A 21,719-nucleotide genomic window follows, 5' to 3' on the forward strand; every position below is an offset into this window, starting at 1 on the left:
TGCTTACAGATCACAGCAGCGGTTGCTGTCAACCAACCCTGAAATCTAAAACCATTTCCTAGACCTCCACCTGAAAGGATCCCATTCCCTGCTCCCTGTCCTCCTCAAAGAAATATATAGTCATAGTTGTTTTATGAAGAAGAGAAAGGTAGTATAATCACTGTTTAGAAAATGACGTTTGGGATTCCAAAGTATTCCTTGAGAATGGAAGACGAAAGCCCTAAAATTAAAAGAGAAACTTACCTATCTTGACATCCTTCTGTGTGCCAAGATCTTTCCAATTTCATCTTCACGGCAACGTCAGACCAGAGAAATTATCCTCACAGTTTTTACAGATGAATGAACTGAGGCACAGAGAGATTAGGAACCAGTCAAAAATTACACAGTGATGCATGGCAGAGCTGGAATACAAGTGGGTGTTCTTTCACTGACACGGAGTGGGTTCACCGAAGTGACTTCTCTGGATGGTAGGGATAAAAACAGTATCTGTATCATAGGGATAGTCTGACGTTAAAAACGTCAATGAGATAAACGATGTTTAAAATACCATGTTTTACTCATCAGCACTTCTCAACTGATAGCTGCTGCTGTCATCGGCATCGTCATCATCCTCGTCGTTTCAAGCAACATGAGTGGACATAGCAGTAATTACAGAAATATTGTTTGGGCATGAAAGGTAGTACCTAGGAGCAGCAGGAAGGAAACTAGTCAAAGGAGCAAACCAGGGTTGTAATTAAAGTAGGCAAGAATCAGAACTCAAACCAGAGGAGCAGACTTAAACATCAAGTCTGAAAAATCAAGGTAAGAATTAGGAAAGGGGTCAAGTCCCCAAGAATATCCAAACTGGCCTGGAAAAAGACACGCAGGGTGGGTCAAGGAAAAACGGTTCAGCTCAGACTGAACAAAGCCAGGGCACAAGACAGCTATTTTCACCAAAAATAGCTAGCCATGTGACTCAGAGGCTGGCTGGCTGATTTCCAGACCTAGGTTTCAACCAAACAGAAATCAAGCTTCCCCTACCCTATTTCAGGGGCATTATGAGGATCAACAAACTAAATAAATACAGAAGGTTTAAAAAAAAACAAACAAACAAACAAACAAAAACTTGTGAAGGATGAAGATCCCTAGAAGTAAGGATCCAGTCTTACCATTACTGTGGCGTTTCTTTTTTCTTTTCCTTTTTTTTGTTTTTAAGTAGGCTCCACACCCAGCACAGAGCCCAACACGAGACCTGAACTCATTACCCTGAGATTAAGACCTGAGCTGAGATCAAGAGTCAGACGCTTGACCCAACTGAGCTACCCAGGCACCCCATTATTGTGGTGTTTCTTAACACAGATTTTGACAGATTTTGCCAAAGCACCATTGCCCTAGTGAATTTTCTATTGTTAGCTCCTTGAGGGGGTTTAATGGATTCCAGTCCAAATGTTCTAATATTTAAAAAAAAAAAAAAAAAAGCCCAGGCTTGCCTGTAACATGGGCTATTACTGAAACAAGTTTTAAGTTGACTTTATTGATCCTTTCAAAAGATTAAATAATACATCTAACATAAACATCACATACTGCAGAGCAACTTGACTTAGAGAGTTCACAGTCCTTCCTCCCCTCAGCCCACAGGTCTCCTGGCAGAAAACCTCAAAGAGCTCCGTAATGCACTCCTCATCTCCAGTGTGTGGTATCATTAATTTCAGACTTGGGCTCCTGGCCAGATGGCATTCAGTGGCTAAGAAAATGGCGTGGTGAACATGGGGCAGGTTCCAAAATTCACTTGCTGGGTGGGCATGAGCAGCTGGCTTCCCTCAGTTTCACAGGGGTAAGTGGCTCTGGCCTCCCATGGTGTCCTGTGACAGCTCCTGTCATAGTTCTGCTCACACTAAATACTGTGAGACCCTAACTAACTTACCTCTGTCTCAAGCCAGGGCTTGCCACCTAGTATGTGCTCAGTCAATATTTTATGAGTGAAATGTAAATGCAGGGAAGGGAGATAAAGAAGGGAGGAAAAACACGCTGTAGTGAGAAGAGTATCAAATACCAGCTCCAGCATTATCAGTGTACCCAGCAGGACAGAATTCAACTCAAATGTTTCAAATAAAGATACTTGGCTTTGGGATTTTGCTAGAGGATATCAGAACTAGAAAGTGCATCATTCCCAGACTTACAGTAGGAATAAGCTAGACAAATGGTAGATTCATGAGTTTCCCTTAAACTCCTTCACTAAGGTCACAGGGCAACCACCTAACCAAATCCAAGGAGAGAGACAAGATGTGAGCACTAGCTTACTAGGGGTCAATGCAGCTGGTCAGAAGGATTCAGCTAGGGGGGCTGGCGAATTCAGGAAGGCTAAGTGTGTACTGACAAGAGAGTATGAAGCCATTAGAGGCTGCAGAACCTGCGTGGGAGACCCCACATCCTCTTCATAACTTCTCTCCACAGCCCAACCAGGTACTCTCAGAAAAGAGTAGGGAAAGATATAAGAAAACATCTACTGTGGTAGACTTGGGGGAGGGGCACAAGTATCTGCCTGCTGCACCCAGACCTGACTCACCTTATCTCCCATATAGAACAGAAGCCTTGATCTCAGGGGCACCTGGGTGGCTCAGTGGGTTAAAGCCTCTGCCTTCGGCTCAGGTCATGATCCCAGGGTCCTGGGATCAGGCCCTGAGTCAGGCTCTCTGCTCAGTGGGGAGCCTGCTTCCCCCTCTCTCTCTGTCTGCCTCTCTCCCTTCTTGTGATCTCTGTCTTGTCAAATAAATAAATAAAATTTTTTTTAAAGCCTTAATCTGTGGAGAGAAGGGCAACTACACTGCCCTCCTTAGGCACTGGTGGAGATCCACTGCCACTGAATGAGGGAGGAGAAAAAGAATTTAACCTCTGTTAGGAGGGGAGAGTGATATGTAATGGGCCCAGAATTGCAGCAGGAAGAGGGGCAGGAGGACAGAAGAGGCCATGCTCTTGAGACACACGGATACATAAGACTGTGGCTAATTCGGAACCATGGAGAACTCTCTAGCTCACCACATGCCAACACTGTTTAGCTGAAGAGTCAAACACAGCAATGGAAAGCAGAATACTACTGCAAAAGAGGCAGAAGAGGGACAAGAGCCTAGAAAGAGACCTTCCCAGCATATGGACCTTTATTCCCAGCATAAACAGGGGACCTAAAGCTTAGGATGGAGTTGACACTGAGGGAAAAAACTCCTCTGACAAGCCAGTTGAGCACCCTAAACACAAGGTATTGCTAGAGGAACTCAAAGCCTCCAATGCACTAAAGTTAGCCAGAGAAACATCAGACTTCAAAGCCAGCCCAAATCCTAATAAGTTAACTCATACCCCTTCACTAACATCCTAGCAGAAGGAAACTCATGCCCATATCCATGTATAAAACCTGGTACCTCATTCTGTGGTGTGCTACAGAAGACGTTCAACTGAACATACAAAAAGAGTATAAAAGGCAGCACACTCCAAAGAGACAAAGGAATCATCAGAACCACACTTAGACATGACACAGATGTTGAAACTATATTTTAGGGGATTTAAAGTAACTGTAATTATGTTAAAAGCTCTAATGGAAAAGGTGAACAATATGAAAGATCAGATGGAAAATTTTAGCAGAGAAATGGAAACTATAAGAAAAAATCAAATGGAAATCTAGAATGAAAACCAGTTACAGAGATGAAGAATGCCTTTGATGGGCTTATCAGTAGATGACACAGCTAAAGAAAGAAGATGGGTCAATAGAAATTACCCAAACTGAAATACAAAGAGAAAAAAAAATAGTGAAAAAAATACAAAACCTGGGCATCCAAGATCTCGGGGGCAATATCATCTGGTCTTAATATGAATGCACAGATCTTCCTTGACTTACAAGGGGATTACATCCTGACAAAATTATTGTAAGTTGAAAATACTCTAAGTCAAAATTGCATCTTATACACCTAACATACCAAATATCCTTAGCCCAGCCTAACTTTCATGTGCTTAGAACACTTCTATCAGCCTACAGTTGGGCAAAAGCATCTAGTACAAAGCCTGTTTGGTAATAAAGTGTTGAATATCTCATGTAAGTTATCAAATACTGTACTGAAAGTGAATGGTTGTCAGAATGGTTGTACAGAATGATTGTCAGTGTACTGGTTGTTTACCCTCAAGATTCAGATGGCTGACTGGGAGCTATGGCTTGCTGCTACTGCCCAGCATCATGAGAGTCATACCGCATATTACTAGTCTGGGAGAAGATCAGAATTCAAAGTATGGAAAAGTAAAAATAAATAAATAAAAGACCAAAATCAGTTTCCTCTTTAAAGAAAAAGTTCAAAGTATGGTTTCTCATGAGTTCATATTACTGTTGCAACATTATGAAGTCAAAAAATCATAACTCAAACCATCATAAGTCAGATTCTAAGAATTAGAATTCAAATTCTAAGAGAAGAGAAAAAAAACAAGGCAGAAGAAATATTTTCTTGTTTGAAAATTGTTTGAAGAAACAATGACAAAGAATTATCCACAAGTAATGATAGATACCAAATCAGACCCAAAAAGTTCAGAAAACACCAAGCAGAGTACACACACACACACACACACACATATCTCAGGCATATATTCAAAATACAAAAGAAAAAGAGAAAATATTGAAAGCAGCAGGGGGTGGCATTTTAGAGGAACAAAGAGAAGAATTACAGTAGACTTCTGATCAAAAACCATGCAAGCTGGAAGACAGAAATGCTGAAAGGTAAAAAACAAAAATGAAAACCCTGTCAACCCAGAACTCTATACCTAGGAAAAATACCTTTTCCATAAAGAAATGTTGTAGAGGTAGGGAAAGGGATAAGGGAACCAACAAAGAATGGTGATGCACCCAGGTACCAAAAACTGAACAATCATGACCAACCCTGAGGCTTAAGGGCAAGGTGGGGCAGGAATAGAATATTGTTACTGAAGTGCCTGGTGGGAGCTATAACCAGGAAAAAAAAGCTATCTCACAGAAACTGCGATCATGGATAGATATAGCCACCATTAGAAATTTAGCACCAAAGGAGATAGGGAATAAGGAAAACTTCTCCTCCCAACCTCCCATCTCTTGCCATTGTCTACCATTGACTGAATCCAACCAAAACCAAGCCAGAAGGAGGCCCGAGTGCTATGGTCTGTGGGGTTTAGCTCCTGTGGGCACAGAGAAAAGCAGAGAATGGGACTGAGGGGAAAGAGAGTAACCAGCACAGACACTGCCTGGCTCTGTGACGTTGTACACATGAGTGGCAGAGCCAGGATTCAATTACAGATGTCCCTGAATCCTTTCCACCAGATGCACTGCTTCAAGTACAACATCAGCAAGAGATAAAACCTACAGTGGTAGGGTGGGCCAGATCTTAGAAATCCCAAAGGCTAGAATTATTTGGCAGGCCATAATTCTGTAGGAAATAGGCAGCAGGTGTAAGTTTCCATTGCAGAACCTGAAAACTTCCCAGCTCTGGTATGGTTTTTGAGAAGATGATGATGTAGTAATGCCATCTATTACAGGGATCTAAGGCGAAGGCAACTACTCATATGCATGGGCTGTGACTCCTCTATTTATTCACAGAGGATATAGTATCCAGTTCCTCTCGTTGACAATGGTGGCATTTGAAACAATTGTAGATGAAACTCAAAAATCACATCTTTATTTTCCAACTTAAAAAAAAAAAATCCCAATCAGCAAAAGTTAGTATCAGAGAAGAAATTTGGCATTTTCCTCACCAGCTGCAACATAGTATGGCTTGAGATGTGAAATATTGAGTGTGAAGAAGAAAGCCTTGCAATGTATGTGAAGATACCCTTTAGCCATCCTCTTCTGAGAGCCAAGTTCACAGCAACTATATGAATGTTTTATGTGTTTTCATTCCCCATTCTCCAAAGATGCCCCAGGAAAATGGAGTGAAGAAAAATCCATGGAAAGAAATAATGAAAAGCCAGTCATCTGGCCATCTTGATCGTACCTCCCAGATGGGGGTTGGCATCACTACAAAGTCAGTTGCCGTGGTATCAAAGCAAAGCATCTCGAAGAGAAAACTATCAGTTCTCTTGACCCATCTGAGATTTCCAAACAATTTTTTCTTTTACATAGTGAAGAACACAAAGGTTTTTTCCCTGAAAGCTTCTTAGAGGAAGCCTGATGAAGGCACACAGACTTTAAGGTCAGACAGACTTGACTTTGAGACTATATTCCTCAACCAGCCATGTGATCTTAGGCAAGTTACATATCCTTTCTGAGCCTCAGCTTCACCAGTTGTGAAATGACAACAGTAATGCCCACCTCAAAAGACAGTGATGAGCCTGGTGCTCAGTACCTAAAAGGATATGGATATTCATGAACTTCCCCTTCCTCACACAGAAGAGGGGAGGTGAAAGGGGTGAAATTTGTAGTTTTTCTCAATCTACATCTTGAAAAAACAATAATAATACCTACTGTTTATTTGCTTATTCATTAATCTAAGAAATATATACTGAGTACCTTTTATGTTCTGGTACTCTTCTAGGCATGAGAACACAGACAAGGTCTCTGTCCTCATGGACCTTATATTATAGTGGGAAGAGACAGATAACAGACCAATAAACGTGTAAATAAGATAATACATGCAATGAAGACAATAAAATCAGATGGGAGGACCTATCTATTTCAGGGAAGGCCTCACTGAAGTGATGACATTTGAACTGAAATATGAGTAATGAAAGCAGCTAGCCATACCAGGATTAGAGGCAAGAGCATTCTCAGTCAAAAGAACAGTTACATGTGAGCACCCCAGGCCCGGCTTGAGCTTGGCATGTTTGGGGAATAGAAACAGATGTAGCAGAACACAGGAGGATGGAGAGGTCAGGTTCAAAGTGAAATTGGAAAGAGAGGCAGGAAGGAGCAGGTCTTTCAGATGATTTTCATTCACATTATTGAGCATCTACTGTATGCCAAGCACTCTTCTGAGTTCTGGGATACACCAGTGACCAAAGGCCCTTCAGTCAGGGAGTTGACATTCCAGGGAAGGCAGTTTCATTGGATCCTGCAGGCCCTCATTAAAAAAAAAGCATTTCACTTTAAATAGGTTATCTTGTTTGAACTTCACTGTATCTTTCTAAGATAGGTGTTATAATCTTCATTTTATAGAGAACAAAACAGAGGCTCCCAGAGGTTGTGGCATACAACCTGCCTAAAATATCATTTGTGATGTGATGGGGTTGATGGTTCGTGGGAAAACAGAACTGAGTGCCCATCCTCTAAGGTTGCAGTGCTGGCAGGGGAAGAGCCTACAGTCAAAGCCTAGAATGTCTGGCTCCAAGGACTTTGCCATATGTATTCCTTCCTCTTGGTTAGAAAGAAAGAAATTTGTCAGTATTTCAAGTAAAGCCAAAACAGACACAACTAAGCCATTGTCCAGAAGTCACCGATCATGGGGCCACTTGGAATCCAGAGAGTGCCACGAATTGACCCACCTTGTTGGGTGGCACCTGCCTTCTTTCTCTCAGCAGCTCTGTAGCAGGAAGAGAAAGGATTCCACAGAGAGGACAGGGGGGCCCAGGTGTTCAAGGCCCACAGGATGGGCAGCCCCAGTTCCTTCCCACAGAGGAAGCAGCAGCAGTATTCTGATGGGTATCACACGTAGGGATCAGGCTGCAGAGAGACCATTGGTGTTTCCCAAGCTCTGGAAGGCGCTGAAATGAACGAATAAGGGGCAAGAAAATTCTATAAATTGGCCGTTCTATTCGATGTTCATTTAATAAAGACATTTAGTCCCTCTAATGGAAAATGTGAGGAGTGGAAATTACTCTTTCTTGGCCATCTCGTATAAAATGAAAACCAGATCTTGAAAGCATGAGGCTTTTCATTGTATCTTCTTCAAGCTCAATTTAATTATGTATCACAGGCCACCTTCAATAATAATTACAATTGTCTCCCTTTATGCAAAGGCTCTTCTGTCTTGGAGACCAAAGCTCTGGGGAGACGCCTACGGAGACTGGTGAAGGATCATCTAGTTGTTTCTGTATTTGGGCCCTCAGCAGATGTTTACCATGTACCTGCTGTGGGTCAGGCCTCTGTCAAGTCCTACAGGGGATAGTGTTTGAATGAATCATTGTCTCCCCTTTCCAACAGAGCAGCAGAGGGGCCTCGCAGAACCAATCATGAATTCGTTCCTTTGCTCAAGTGGCATTCCCTGCCCGCCTTCTCTCTGCCAGTCCCAGGGCTGGGGAAGAAGAGATGAACTGAGAGCCAGTCCTCCAGGGCTCCATTGCTGGCAGGTGGTAGGCTCCAGATTCCCAGCCTGTCTGACTCCACAGTCCTGTCCTGACTCAAGCACTCCCAGGCCGGAGCAGGTGACAGCTTGTACATGAGCTGTTAGGATGCAGGGGACCCATTCTGTAAGGCAGCTGGGCCAGGGTATCACCGGGAGAAGGGACAAGAGAGAGACCAGAGAAGCCTTTACAAGGTGGCATTTGAGCAAGGCCACAGTAAAATACTCCTGAAGTGACATCTGTCCCCTAATGTGTGGTCACCCTATCGATTCTTATTGGTAAGACTCTAAGACTCCTTTTTAAGTACCTTGCTTGGCATAATAAAATCCTTTGTATCTGGTTAGGTCAGCAAATTACACAGTCTAAGTAAGTAGTCTCAGTAAAGACTATGTGCATGGGTAACAGGTGTTCAGAGGACCAGACTAGAACAGCACATACCCATCCTGTGAAACTGTTGAACTGGAATTGATCTTCCCGCTGATCTAAGATGACTCAGGATCTAACAGGACTCAGCCTGCTCTTGGACCACAGATAGAGCTAAGATGACCATGACAGAGCCGGCTTGGGGATCTTGATTTGGGGCTCAGAAGTTTGGGGTGCCCTAGTAATATTTACTGAAAAGCCCTGGAGATTGATGTTGGTAGATGTCCTATAAGGAAATCCCTCCAGAAATGCCAGTAATTTATTTTTTCTTTGAGAGAGAGAGGGGGGGCAAGCACCTGTGAGCCAAGTGGGGGTGGGGGGGGGAACGAGAGAGGAAATCTTAAGCAGACTCCCCACTGAGCACAGAGGTCCATCTCACATCCCTGAAATCATGACCTGAGCCGAAATCGAGAGTTGAATGCTTAACCAGCTGAGCCACCCAGGGACTCCATAAATGCCAGTAATTTAAAAGGGCCTCTTTCCCACGATGACCATGTTCATGAGCTCTCTATATGTGGCATTATTTGGGTTGAGGTCACTTTTCTGATTATGAAAATAATCCATATGCATTATCTTTAAATCTTGGGAATATAAAATATCCCTTGTAATTCTGCCTCCCAGAGATAACCACTCTAAACATTTTTGTGAAATTCCTTCCTATTCAAATTTCCACCTTCCATAAAGAGTTGAAAAGAACACCCCCTCCCCAAGAGTTAAAGGGAGCAGAGCTCTGAGAGCATCTCTGGGACAAAGATGCTTTAGGACAAACCTTCCAGATCTTTGTCCCAAGACTCGCCTCCTTCCTAGCAGCAGTCTCTCAGAATCACCCCCTTCCCCCCTCTGAGGGGCACCCTGACCTGTGACCCTCCAGTCTGGGTTTTAAGCCACATCGTCACCCTCCCCGATGCCAGACTGACGACTTCTTACAACATGACTCGGTGCTAAGGAAGAAAGATGAGAAATTATGATAAGAAGCAGGTTTCCACAGCCCCTAAGGTGCCTATAGGAGAGCCGGAAGGATTGACAGAGCCCACACCCGTACCCTGCCAAGCCCAAGCCCAGGGTAGGTATTAGAGATTCCTGTGCTGCTTGCCATGTTGGAAAGGGCTTCCGTCCCACTGCCTCAGACCCTAGCAACAGAGAGATTCAGCTGATCCCAGAGTTGGTCTTGGGTCCAGGACTCATTCAAAAGACCTTTAACCAGCACCCCATTTGTGACAGACTGTGTCAGTCCCAGTCACAGGGACAGAAAGAGTTGGCAGGAGGCAGAATCCATGCAGCACCCACAGCTGACCTTGGGCAGAAAATTGCTCAGCAAAGGCCTGCCTAGTCTCACATCCCAAGTCTTGCCTGAACCCGCAGACGCTGCAGCCCTCAGGGGTCCCAGTGGGAAACCAGGCGCAGCTGAAGGATCAGAGGAAGAGCCAGGACAGCGCTAAACACTTGGGCCTTTCATTTCACCATCATTAAATCCCTCAGGTCCTAGGGGCAAAGCAGGGGGGAAATGTCCAGTAGGGAGACCTGGAATCCATGGGGAAGACCTACCACGGAAGCCGTGTGCCAGCCTTGAGCATAAGCCAAAGTCAGAAATACATCTGGCTAAAGACCGTTTTTCCCATTCACACACAAGGGCAAAAGGGATATTAAACCTGCCTTTTTACACTTCAGCCTCCCACAATTAAAAATTATAACTGAAGTGTTAACAGCCTATTATTCCCTGCCACCTCCTGCCCACTCGGCCGCACGGAGAACCCACGCAACAGACACTTGCAAATGGACAGCTCGGAAATGCTGGGTGAGGGCAGAGAAGCAAGGGGCAGCTTGAAAGCAGATAGATCAGTTTGAATTTTGACTCCACCATACTTATCTGTTGTGGGACCTTGAGCAGGTGACTTTGCTTTTCTGAGCCTCCTCCAGAAAGGAGATCATTTATACCTTTTAAGTAAGTTGCAAGGAGTAAGCGAAAGGTCTGAGAAGCGCTGTGCTGTAGCGTGGTAGGTGTTTGGTAATGGTAGGCATTTCTTTTATTATTCTCAGGAACGGAAAAGAGAATTAAGATTCAATTGTCATGCTTCAGAAAGCCCACGCCAGAGCAGAACTGTGAGCTGTGACAATGGCAGATGCACAACTGCTTGGCCCTGGCTGTGAAATCGAGATGGGAAGGGGTTGCAAGAGCCCATCCGTTTAGCCTCCTTACATGGTGGCAAGGTCCTGGTTTGGATTCAGAGCCCCCTTTCCCCAGACTCTGTAGCTTCGTAGGAAGCCCCATCTCTCTCTCTCTCTCTCTCTCTCTTTTTTCTTTTTTCTTTTTTTTAAGATTTTGTTTATTTATTTGACAGACAGAGATCACAAGTAGGCAGAGCGGCAGACGGGGCTGGGGGAGGGGGGAGCAGGCTCCCCGCTGAGCAGAGAGCCCGATGCGGGGCTCGATCCTGGGACCCTGAGATCATGACCTGAGCGGAAGGCAGGGGCTTTAACCCACTGAGCCACCCAGGCTCCCCGGAAGCCCCATCTCTTCTGTTGTTCAGGAACAACCTGTATCACCAACCGTCAGGGTTTTGAGAGGGGGTTCAAGAATCAAGTTTGGCCCCCTCCCCTCTGGGAGTTCCCCTGCTCTGAGATCCCCCGTCATCTCACCCCGCATGGGTGGCTATTTGTACCCACAGGCCACCCGACATGTTCCTCCACAGTAACCCTGCCCTGCAGGCAGGGCCAGGGTCATTTTCTCCACTTCATGGAATTAGCAAAGATTCAGAGAGGTAAGTCATTTGCCTGTAGTCAGATATCAGCCAGTGGAGTCACTTTGCAAGAAAACCATGTGATGGGGCACCCGGGTGGCTCAGTGGGTTAAAGCCTCTGCCTTTGGCTCAGGTCATGATTCCAGGGTCCTGGGATCGAGCCCCACATCGAGGCTCTCTGCTTAGCAAGGAGCCTGCTTCCCCCCGCCCCCGCCTGCCTCTCTGCCTACTTGTGATCTCTGTCTGTCAAATAAATTTTAAAAATTAAAAAAAAAAAAAAAAAAAAACCATGTGTAAGGAGATGGAGGACTCACGGCAATGTATCTAACCAGAAAGGAAAGCAGAACACACCAAACTGGGGCACAGGGTAGAACATGCCAGGTTCCAGCAATAGCACCATTATGTTTCTGTCACTCAGAGCCACCCCGCCTTGGTTTTCAGGTACGACAGCTTTGGTCGCCTGACCAATGTGACCTTCCCTACTGGCCAGGTGAGCAGTTTCCGAAGTGATACAGACAGCTCGGTGCATGTCCAGGTAGAGACTTCCAGCAAGGATGATATCACCATAACCACCAACCTGTCTGCCTCCGGTGCCTTCTATACACTCCTGCAAGGTAAGCCGGATGGGGAGCATGGGAACTTCGAGACAAAGGGGTGAAGGGACCCCTTTGGAAGAGAATAATGTAAGAAATAAAATGCTACTAGAGCTGCCCAAGAACAGGAGAGCGATACAACTGGCTTCTCTCTGCGCTGCCATCTAATGTGCAAAACCCACCGGCCCGAGTCCTGTATATTCTCCCCCAGAAGCTTCGGAGTGATAGTCCATTGTCTCACCTCATTATCATCAGAACCAAGGGTAGGGAGTGCACCGGCTGCCCATCCAGGTGACCTCACTGTTCCACCATTCTAATGGTTCCCACTCTCACCCTGGGGTGGGCAAGGACGAAGGACAGTAATAATGACACTTTAATCATGAAAGGGATCTAGGGATGGAGAAATCCCTCCAGAAGCTCAGGTGACAACAGTTTGAGCCTTCCCTAAGATTCCGTAGAAAGAGACCCTTCCTCCCTGCACACATCAGATAATCCCTGGTATGATCTGACCTTTTAGCTTTAGGTAAATCACAGGAATAAAAACTTGCTGTGAACTAACCATCTGCCTCAATTGTCCTCATGGGACATGGTGACCCAGAGTGGAGCTTGCGGCTTTATTGGCTCTAGTAAGCATGGGGGCGGGGGGAAGCTATCACTAGGGAAAGCCTCACTTGGTTTCTCTTTTCCCCACCCTCCTGATGGCTTTTGGTACTCACAACGGCTTTGACATAAGTAGTAAAAGAGCCGTGGGCTAGGATTCAGGGGCACAAATTCTAGTCCTGACTCAGCCACCACATCACGGGGACCATCAGTTTTCTCCTCGAGGAAACGAAAGCAGGTCGAGGCCACGTGGAATGGTGTGAGGCAAGGCAAGGAGCAGGAGCTCTGTAGTAGACAGGCCGGGGCCCCCAGGCCTGCTGTGCCGCTCCTCCCTGTGTGACTTGGGTGGACTCACTCTTCTCTGAGCCTCAGGTTCTGGGCCTGGGAAATGGGGCAGAATTGCGACACGTGCCTCATACATGTTGCTCAGACCATCTCTTGACACACCGTACATAGAATGACCACGACGGGCCAGGCCTGTAGTATTACTAAGTATTTGTTGGATTAATGAACTTCTTACCTAATAACTGGCACTTTTGTTTACCTTAGGAAAATAACTGTGTATATTCACAACTGTTTTTACTCACAAATGTAATCCCGAGCCTATAAAGAAGCTCAAAGAACAATAGCCATTCTCAGTCAAAGAAAGAGAAAGGATACCCTGTGGTTCCTTCCCCACCAGCAGCTGTGGCAATGGGTTGGGACACACTCCAGGTGTTTATGCTCTGACTGGTTTATCGCCAAGGAAAGGTGCCAATTCCAAGCCAGTCAGGTTCTGCCTGACCAAGGACAGCAGGGCCCCTGATGGCTCTGACACCTTGTCCTGCCCTGGGGTTAAGAACTGTCTTACCCCCTCCACATCTCTGAGCTGGCGTGCGGCACTTTTCTCAGAAGTTAGCTCAGTCTTTCTTACATTCAGGCAACTTTTTTTTAAATTCGAAGATACTGCATTTCCTCACTTTTAAAATGTACTGTCAAAATTTAATAGCAACTTTTCAGCTTGGAGAGGAGGGGGAGACACGCTGCTCAAAATTCATACAAGGACTTCAGACACTTTCCAATTTCAGAACCATCAAAGTGGGGAAAGGAAGAATGCCTCCCTGAATCCGGGAAGCACGGTACCTGTGTTTCCTCTTTGGTTCCTCTGCCACACTCCCTTTCCTTCTTTCATGCCAGGCTTAGATGCCACATTTGGCAGCCGCCTTGGTAGAGTCTTCCGGAAAAGCTCTCTCAGCTTCATCTTACGTCTGGCCTGGGAAGAAATAAGAAGCAGCTGCTAATGAGGGGCAGGCTTGGGGAGTCACAGCTCACATTAAATGGGGATCGTTTGAGATGGGCCTCTACAAGATACCATTGCATCCAGAGTCACCATTAATGGACGTGTGTGCATTCAGCAAAAAGCAGCTTTAAAAGATAAATTGACACAGGCTTTTCCACCGTTCGAAGGAAGTAAAATACAGATTGCCAGTGAATAATGCATAGCAAGTTTAAGGCAGATCTTAGGATTCTGTGTGTGAAAGAGAGAAAGAAGGGGTGAGGGATGGAGAGGGGAAGGGAATGGCAGAGGAAGGGCCTGATCTGGTGCTGGGAAGACTTGGCGAGGGTTTCCTACAAAACTACCCCCCCCCCTTTTTTTTTTTAATTTAACGTAGCCGGTAACATCTCTAGTTCAGTCCAGCAACTGTTAACTGAGCATATACAATAATAACAGTGATAGCTAACATTTTAGAACACTTATTAAGTATGAAGCAGATTTTTAGTATTTTACATTCATAGTCCCGTGTCATCTTGTCACAGCCCTCTGAGGTATTATGAACATCTCCATTTTCCAAATGAAGACAGGAAGTCACTGAGAGTTTAAGTGGCTTGTCCGAGGACACATGCCGGCTAGGGTATTTGGACTAATACAAAGAGATTCTAGAACCCATTCTCTTAACCACTGATCTAAAAGTCATGGGGAGCTCTTAAAAACCCATGATCAGTACTAGAGAAGTTCACTATGACAGATCTGTGAAATGGGACAATGGAGATAGAGGGGAGAGGACAAGAGATACACATGACAGTGACTAGTACAGTGCCAAGCACATAAAACTAGTAATAGCTACATTTATGTCATACTCACTACATGTCAAGTTCTACTCTCAGCTCTTCATTGTCATTATCCCGCTTAATCCTATGAGGTAAGAGTACAGCTATTATGCCCAAGGTACAGATGAAGAACCAGAGGGATGCCAGGTTAAGGAATTTGCCCAAGAGAGTGGCAGGGCTGGGACCTGAACCCTGATAGCCCGGCTCTGGAAGCCATGCTTTCCATCTCTGGGCACTTGTCCCCTCTCACAGCGGACACTTAGGTATTTGAGAATGCCTTCATCACCAGAATGGTAAGCCCTGCACCCCCTCAACTGCAGGACCACTAATGGGACCTGTAAGGGGCTAAAGAAAGAGGAGGCGTTCGTTCCAACCAAGGAACCGGGGAACCTACCCGGGAGAAATGAAAATGAAGCAGAGCCTCGAAGCGAGGACTCAGGCTGGCGTTTATGGAAGAGGGGCAGGTGCAGGCAGAAGCACCAGCTGAGGAAGGGCAAGAGGCAGAAAACTTACTGTAGCACAAATTTGGAGATATTTCCATTTTTAGAAAAGAATTGTGTGCTTTTTACAGCTGAAATTTACTCTTCTCCAGAAGTTTCTTTTAGCGAAAGATCCTAATTTTAAATGTTTTAATCAGGCTTAAAATTTCAAAATCAGATTTATTTTTAAATTGTATATATATATATATATATATATATATATATATATATGCAATGACTTAAAACATGCATATGTTTGACATTCTGTCAGTTGACTATTGGAGTTATATCTCACCTTGTTATAAAGAATATTGTTACCCTGGTGTATATTAAGAACCTTAAAAATGTTCAACCCTTTGTTCTAGTAACTTAACCCAAAACGAAGACAATGATTTATCCAAAAAAGTATATTTTTAATAGAGATGTAATTCACATAGTAACATTCACTCTTTAAAAAAATTTAAAATATACAATTTACCCTTTTAAAATATACAACTCAGGGGGGTTTTAGTATATTTACAAAGTTGTGCAATTATTAATGCTATCTGATTCTGAAAAATTTTTATCAGTCCCAAAAAGAAAGCTCATACCCGTAAGCAGTCACTCCCCATTCTACCTTTCCCTCACTAATCTACTTTCTGCCTCTCTGAATTGGCCTGTTCTGGACATTTCATGTAAAGACTCATTGATACATCATGTGGTCTTTTGTGTCCAACTTCTCCCACTTAACACAATGTTTACAGTATGTTTATTTGCAGTGTTAACTTTGTAATTATGAAACATTATCTCCTTGAGAGTTGGTTAGATAAATTATGGTATTTCCATATGATGGAATATTATGCAGTCTTTAAGAGAAACATTTAGGAGAAATATTCAACAGTATAATACCATGATCAGTGAAAAACCATACGAATTACTTTGGGCTATCAAGGTATTCAGAAATATCCTGAAGCCTAGAAATAGACAAGATATTTACAGTGGCTTTCTTTGGGTAATAAGATCATGGGCCATCTCCTTCTTTTTTTTTTTAAGATTTTTATTTATTTATTTGACAGAGAGAGATCACAAGTAGGCAGAGAGGCAGGCAGAGAGAGAGGAGGAAGCAGGCTCCCTGCTGAGCAGAGAGCCAGATGTGGGGCTCGATCCCAGGACCCTGAGATCATGATCTGAGCCGAAGGCAGAGGCTTAACCCACTGAGCCACCCCAGTGCCCCAGGACCATCTCCTTCTATTTTCTAGTTTTCTTCACTGATAACGTTCTGTTTCCATTATCAAAAAAATAAGCCCACTTAATAACATACCAATGCCCTGGTGCACACCCCCAGCCCGCTCCACACTCACCCCTTCTGAGCAGAGCCGGTCCCTCTCCTCTCCCTCAGACCAGGTCCGGAACAGCTACTACATCGGGGCTGATGGCTCCCTGCGGCTGCTGCTGGCCAACGGCATGGAGGTGGCACTGCAGACCGAGCCCCACCTGCTGGCGGGCACCGTCAACCCCACCGTGGGCAAGAGGAACGTCACACTGCCCATTGACAACGGTCTGAACCTGGTAGAGTGGCGGCAACGTAAGGAGCAGGCTCGGGGCCAGGTCACGGTGTTCGGGCGCCGGCTGCGGGTGAGCAGGCCCCGGGGCAGGTCGGGCGGCAGGGTGGGGCCTCAGCCTCCGGAGCTCTGGAGGTGGCTGGGGTGGGGAGGCTGGACGTGGGTGGGGGGAGGGTGCCGTGGCGGGTGGTGGAGAAGAAGGATGAAAGAATGAGGATCAAGCCAGAGAACAGGGTTCTGGTCTTGAAACTGGCCCTATAGGGGAGAAACTTTTCCTGGGCCCTTTGCGAAAGGGGGAAAGTCAAGTAGGCACCCCTCCCACCCATAATAAGTCTCAAATATCTCTTCAGTTGTTACTTGCGGAATGATTACGAGCGTTAGTGTTGGGCCTGAGTTTGGGTTTCCAGCTTCTGTTATATTCTGACTGAATCTGAGCAAATCCATAATGTGCTTTCATTCATCCAAAGCCTCGGTTTCATTCTCCCAAGAAATGGGAAGGTTAAAATCAGTTTTACAAGTTGCCACGAGAATTAGAAATCGTATATGAAGTGCCTTGGACAGAGTCTAATGCCCAGGAAGTGGTCAGTCCTACCCACTCCCCTTGTTGTTCCTGACATTCTCGCCACCGTTCTGGTCATTCCTGTTATGCATTCGGAGCTCTTTGGAACCTCAGCCACATCCTGCGCTCTTTCCAGGCAGTTATCCCCTCCTGAATGAGCACAAGTCCCCTTCCCCACCAGCTGTCCCCACCAGTGGGTTGGCATGTGGGTGCTTTTCAGTCTGCCGATGCCCCAAAGCCACCCGGTCTCTGCCTCACGCCGCGTGGTTTGGCAGAGTTACCTCGGGCCCAGGCGGGGCCTCACTGCCCAGCTGCTTCTCCCTCAGCTTCAGAATGGAAGGTGAGGGGCAGCGAGACAGTGAAGAAACTAGTGCTGGGTTTCAGCATGGCACCTTGCCGGCCCCTGGTGCTCTGCGGACACTTGCTGGGCTGAAGGGCACCACAGAAGTGAGCAAGATGTTCCGGACTCCTAAAACCACAGAAGCACCCTTGTGCAGCACGGCTCGTGTCCCGACATAGCCGATGTCACACAACGAGAACCCAGAAAGCTGGGCTTTCTGTGTTTCCTCCATGGCCAAGAACTCTGGCAAAAATCAAATGAGGGAAGGAGGCTTCTACTAGTTCCCTGAGGAAGGCCTTGCTGTCTGGGCTCTCTGTGACATGCCACCCCCTGCAGCCTCGCAGAGCCCCCTGTCTGAATTCTCCAGGAGCCCCTCTGGCACATCTGAGGCGGTGTGCTAAACAGAAAGTTTGACCTCGGTCTGATTCCTGCCTGGACCTGGCTGTGGAGCCCCATGCAAGTCCTCTGAGTCTCCCCCTCCTCTGTGGAAACAAGACAACCTATTCCAGGTTCCTCTCCCAGTGCTGGTAGAGCCCAGGTGCTCCATGAACGGCGGTGATTAGGGCTGTTAGGGTTTCCCCTCTGCGGTGTGAGCTGGACCAGAAGTTTCCCAGGCTCTAATTGGTCCCTCTCCCAGCCTGAGATTGATGGCGCTCCAGTCGGGCGGCCACATCTCCACGTCCTCCCAAAATAAATGGCCACCCACAGTGGCGGCATGTGGAATTAGAATGTTAGCCGGGTGCACCGCCCCATAATGGAGCTCATTTTTTATACAACTGGGAACTTTTTTTAATAAAGAAAGGTGTAAAATAATCTCATTGCCGCCACTGCCGAGCACAGAAAGCATTAGGCGGTTCCCCCAGTGAGCTGCTTAATTCAATTTTATTAATTTTGCCACAGAGGTTTAGCTCCCCTTCACCAGGGGTCCTCTGGGGACGACGGGGGCAGCTGGCTTGGTGGCACCTCCTTGGGGGGAGTCGCAGGGGACCTTGCAAAAGAGGCTTCTAAATGGGTCCCATTGTTGGTGGTGGTGTGGACCCTACATCTTCCTTGGCCCTCCCGGCAAAGAATACAGCTTCGCTCTCCAGCGCCTCCGATTTTTCATGGGAATTGTCTGCCACACTGTTTTTGCTCTGCAATTGTGTTTGATTACCCCTGGGAAGGCAACCTTATTATAACCAGGCCATTCGCAGCTAAAGTTGTCTCAGCATCATTACAAATCCTTATTTTCAAGGTTTGAGGATTTGTTTGGAGAGACGGAGAAGGGAGAAACACACATGTCTGTACTTTCTCTGAGAATGACTGTGATCATTTGCTGCCTTAATGGAAATAATTGCAATCATTAATTCAGGACCTTCAGTGCACCCAGAACTCCACGAGGTAGTTGACGTAAGGCTTCTTCAGTCCTCATCATAGCTCGGTTGTGTCACAGAGAAAGAAACTAAGACTCAGAGAGGAACAGCCCTTGTCCAAGGTCACACTGAAAAGCAGTGGATCACAGCACACAGGCTGGAATCTTGGCCTCAATTTCTAGACGGGACCTTTTTCACCACCCAGATCCCTACAGAGCCTCCCGTTACCGTGGCCTACGTGAGCACTTCTGCGTCATGTGACCTACATTATCCGCTTTCCTCTTATGTTTTCCTGCCTCCTTGTCAGACTTAGCCAGTGACTAATGGAAGAGTCATCCAGTGTGCCCAGCTAGAGGGGGCCAGCATTTTAGCTTCGGAGTACCTGGCAGTATTTCAGGGGCAACCAGTGCCCACGGGGTGGATCCCAATATGGAAGTAGGCTTCTGAATTATATTTCCTTATTAAACTGTGAAAAACCCTGACTTACTGCTACCCTTTTGGGAGCCCTGTATTCCTGACTCTGGAGGGAAAGTGAATTGTGTGCTGACCTAGCAGCCCATGTAGAGATCCTACAAAGGGAAAAATGTCCCAAAGCTGGGACTCTGTCTGTCCCCGGGCAGCCTACAGCCACAGAAGCTGTCCTAGATCCAAACACACATTGCCTCCAGGGCCCTCCAGGAAGAAGACCACCCCTTGGGAGCTGACCAAGGTAACCAGGAAGCCCTAACTAAGGTGGCGGAGGGCAGCAGCAACCCCAGAGGGGACGGAAGGTCCAAGGCCCCTAAAAGGGACAGATGCACTCAGAGGACCTTTTTGTTGGCCTGTTGTCATAATGAGAGTCACATCCAGACACAGTCACTCACCAGCCAGGAAATGTGGAGGATGTCCCTTCATGTCCCTGAGCTTTGGTCTCCTCAGTGCCAAACACCAGCATGTTGCCTGGCACATGAGAAACGGGGTCATGCATGAATTTGCTGGACCCGCCCGGCCTCTCCCTTTTCAGGAGAGAGTCAAGAAGGATCTGCCTTTCTGTCCTCATTAGAAGAATCACATTAGGAAATGATAGGGATTGTCTTTAGGACTAGCCACTATCTGCTCAACACCTGCATTGTCTTTATTCTCACAATAGCCCTATGCAATTGACATTATTATTCCCATTTTACAGATGAGGAAGTGTCACAGAACTGACAGGTGACCAAGCCAGGACCCCAGATCCTATCTGTCATACCCATGACCTGTGCTGCCGCCTCTACTCAGGACCCTCCCACACCAAAGTTTCCCATGTCCAGATTAACTCTCTTCCCTCCTGCCCCTTCCCCAGGTTCACAACCGGAATCTCCTGTCCCTGGACTTCGACCGCGTGACCCGCACAGAGAAGATCTATGATGACCACCGCAAGTTCACCCTCCGGATCCTGTATGACCAAGCAGGGCGGCCCAGCCTCTGGTCACCCAGCAGCAGGCTGAATGGTGTCAACGTGACCTACTCCCCTGGGGGCCATATCGCTGGTGTCCAAAGAGGCATCATGTCCGAGAGGATGGAATATGACCAGGCAGGTCGCATCATATCCAGGATCTTCGCTGATGGGAAGACGTGGAGCTACACATACTTAGAGAAGGCAGGTGTCTGTCTCCCCATCACTGGCCTTACCATACAGAAGGCCAGCCACTGTGGCTCAACCCATGGCCAGGCCCAGCCTGCTGCCTTCAGTGGGATAGATTAGACCCATGTGGTCTCTAAAGGAAGTGTTCCAAAAAGTCTGCTGCAGAGGACCAGGAACCTGACAGGCATCTGGCTAGATTGTAGCGATGGTGCGGCAGGTAGGAGTTTGGGGGCAGGAGATGAAAGCCCCATGTGATAGACCAGAGCTGGGAAGAAGCCCAACTCTAACTGGTGTCACAGAGCAGGACTTAGGGTGCAGACCCAGGCAGGCTTTTCCCTCAGATCTGGAGCAATTGTGGGATCTGGTCACAGAGAACAGGGCAGAACTCTAGTGAGGTAATTAATCCTGAGCTTTGAATGGTGGGCATAACTTAGTAAATCCCTTCTGCTTCAGATCAGGATTTATTGCATCCCAGGGGCTAGGAATCAGAAAAGCTCTGAAAGCAAAAATTGGTCCCAAACAGGAGAAAATGGTAGCTTTGCTGCCGAGAAGCCGATAGGTCTGTTGCCTGCTGACTTCTTCCCAAAAAATAGCTGCGCCTCAGACCCCCATTCTGTGACCCACATCTTGACTTTGTTTCCTGCCCATGGCCACCTGCCTGGGGCCCATACTGTGCTTGGTCTGTGCTCCATCTTCTCCATCCGTTGCTGGGTGAGCATCTCCAAGAGCCGCGTTCTGTGGTGGTGCTAAGGGAGACCCTAGAGGTGATCTGACATACTGGCAACCCCAACCCAGAGTGGGAAGGAACCTTCATGGGGCCACACAATAAGCCCATTGTTAGGAAGCTGCTTCCCACATTCCCGTCACAGCCCGCCCCGCCCTGGGCATCTGACCTGTTCCTGTATAAACAATCACGCAGAGCCTGAAACACCCTTCTCAGGTGCGGTCCTTACCCCGTGGGCCACGTGGAGTCAGCAGAAGTTATTTAACAGACAGAAGACACCGTCAGGCTGGGTTTCAGGAAGATCATTCTTGCTTGAGTAAGAAGATTGATTTGAGAAGGAAGCTGAAGCAAGGAAGCCAGGAGAGAGGCTGCTGCCATGCTCCTTGTCAGCACTCCTGAACTTCCTCACACACCAGCACCCAC

General features: G+C 46.7%; 1 protein-coding gene and 1 long non-coding RNA gene across 5 annotated transcripts in view; one reads left to right on the forward strand and one right to left on the reverse strand.

Annotated features, from left to right (window-relative positions):
• The window catches only part of TENM4 (teneurin transmembrane protein 4), a 2,938,802-nt gene that overhangs the window by 2,902,053 nt on the left and 15,030 nt on the right, over positions 1–21,719 (forward strand). For all 4 annotated transcript variants that reach the window (XM_047690277.1, XM_047690278.1, XM_047690280.1 and 1 more), the window contains 3 exons: positions 11,859–12,031; positions 16,556–16,791; positions 20,291–20,587. In XM_047690277.1, the coding sequence (XP_047546233.1) occupies positions 11,859–12,031; positions 16,556–16,791; positions 20,291–20,587 (706 nt within the window). The remainder of the gene's footprint in view (positions 1–11,858; positions 12,032–16,555; positions 16,792–20,290; positions 20,588–21,719) is intronic.
• Positions 5,767–21,375, reverse strand: LOC125078151 (uncharacterized). The gene is made up of 3 exons (XR_007120803.1): positions 21,244–21,375; positions 13,733–13,862; positions 5,767–7,037 (listed from the first exon to the last, which is right to left on the reverse strand). It is a non-coding gene; the product is annotated as an uncharacterized LOC125078151 (long non-coding RNA).

Source organism: Lutra lutra, chromosome 10, assembly GCF_902655055.1.
Source record: "Lutra lutra chromosome 10, mLutLut1.2, whole genome shotgun sequence".
Classification (NCBI taxonomy): domain Eukaryota; kingdom Metazoa; phylum Chordata; class Mammalia; order Carnivora; family Mustelidae; genus Lutra; species Lutra lutra.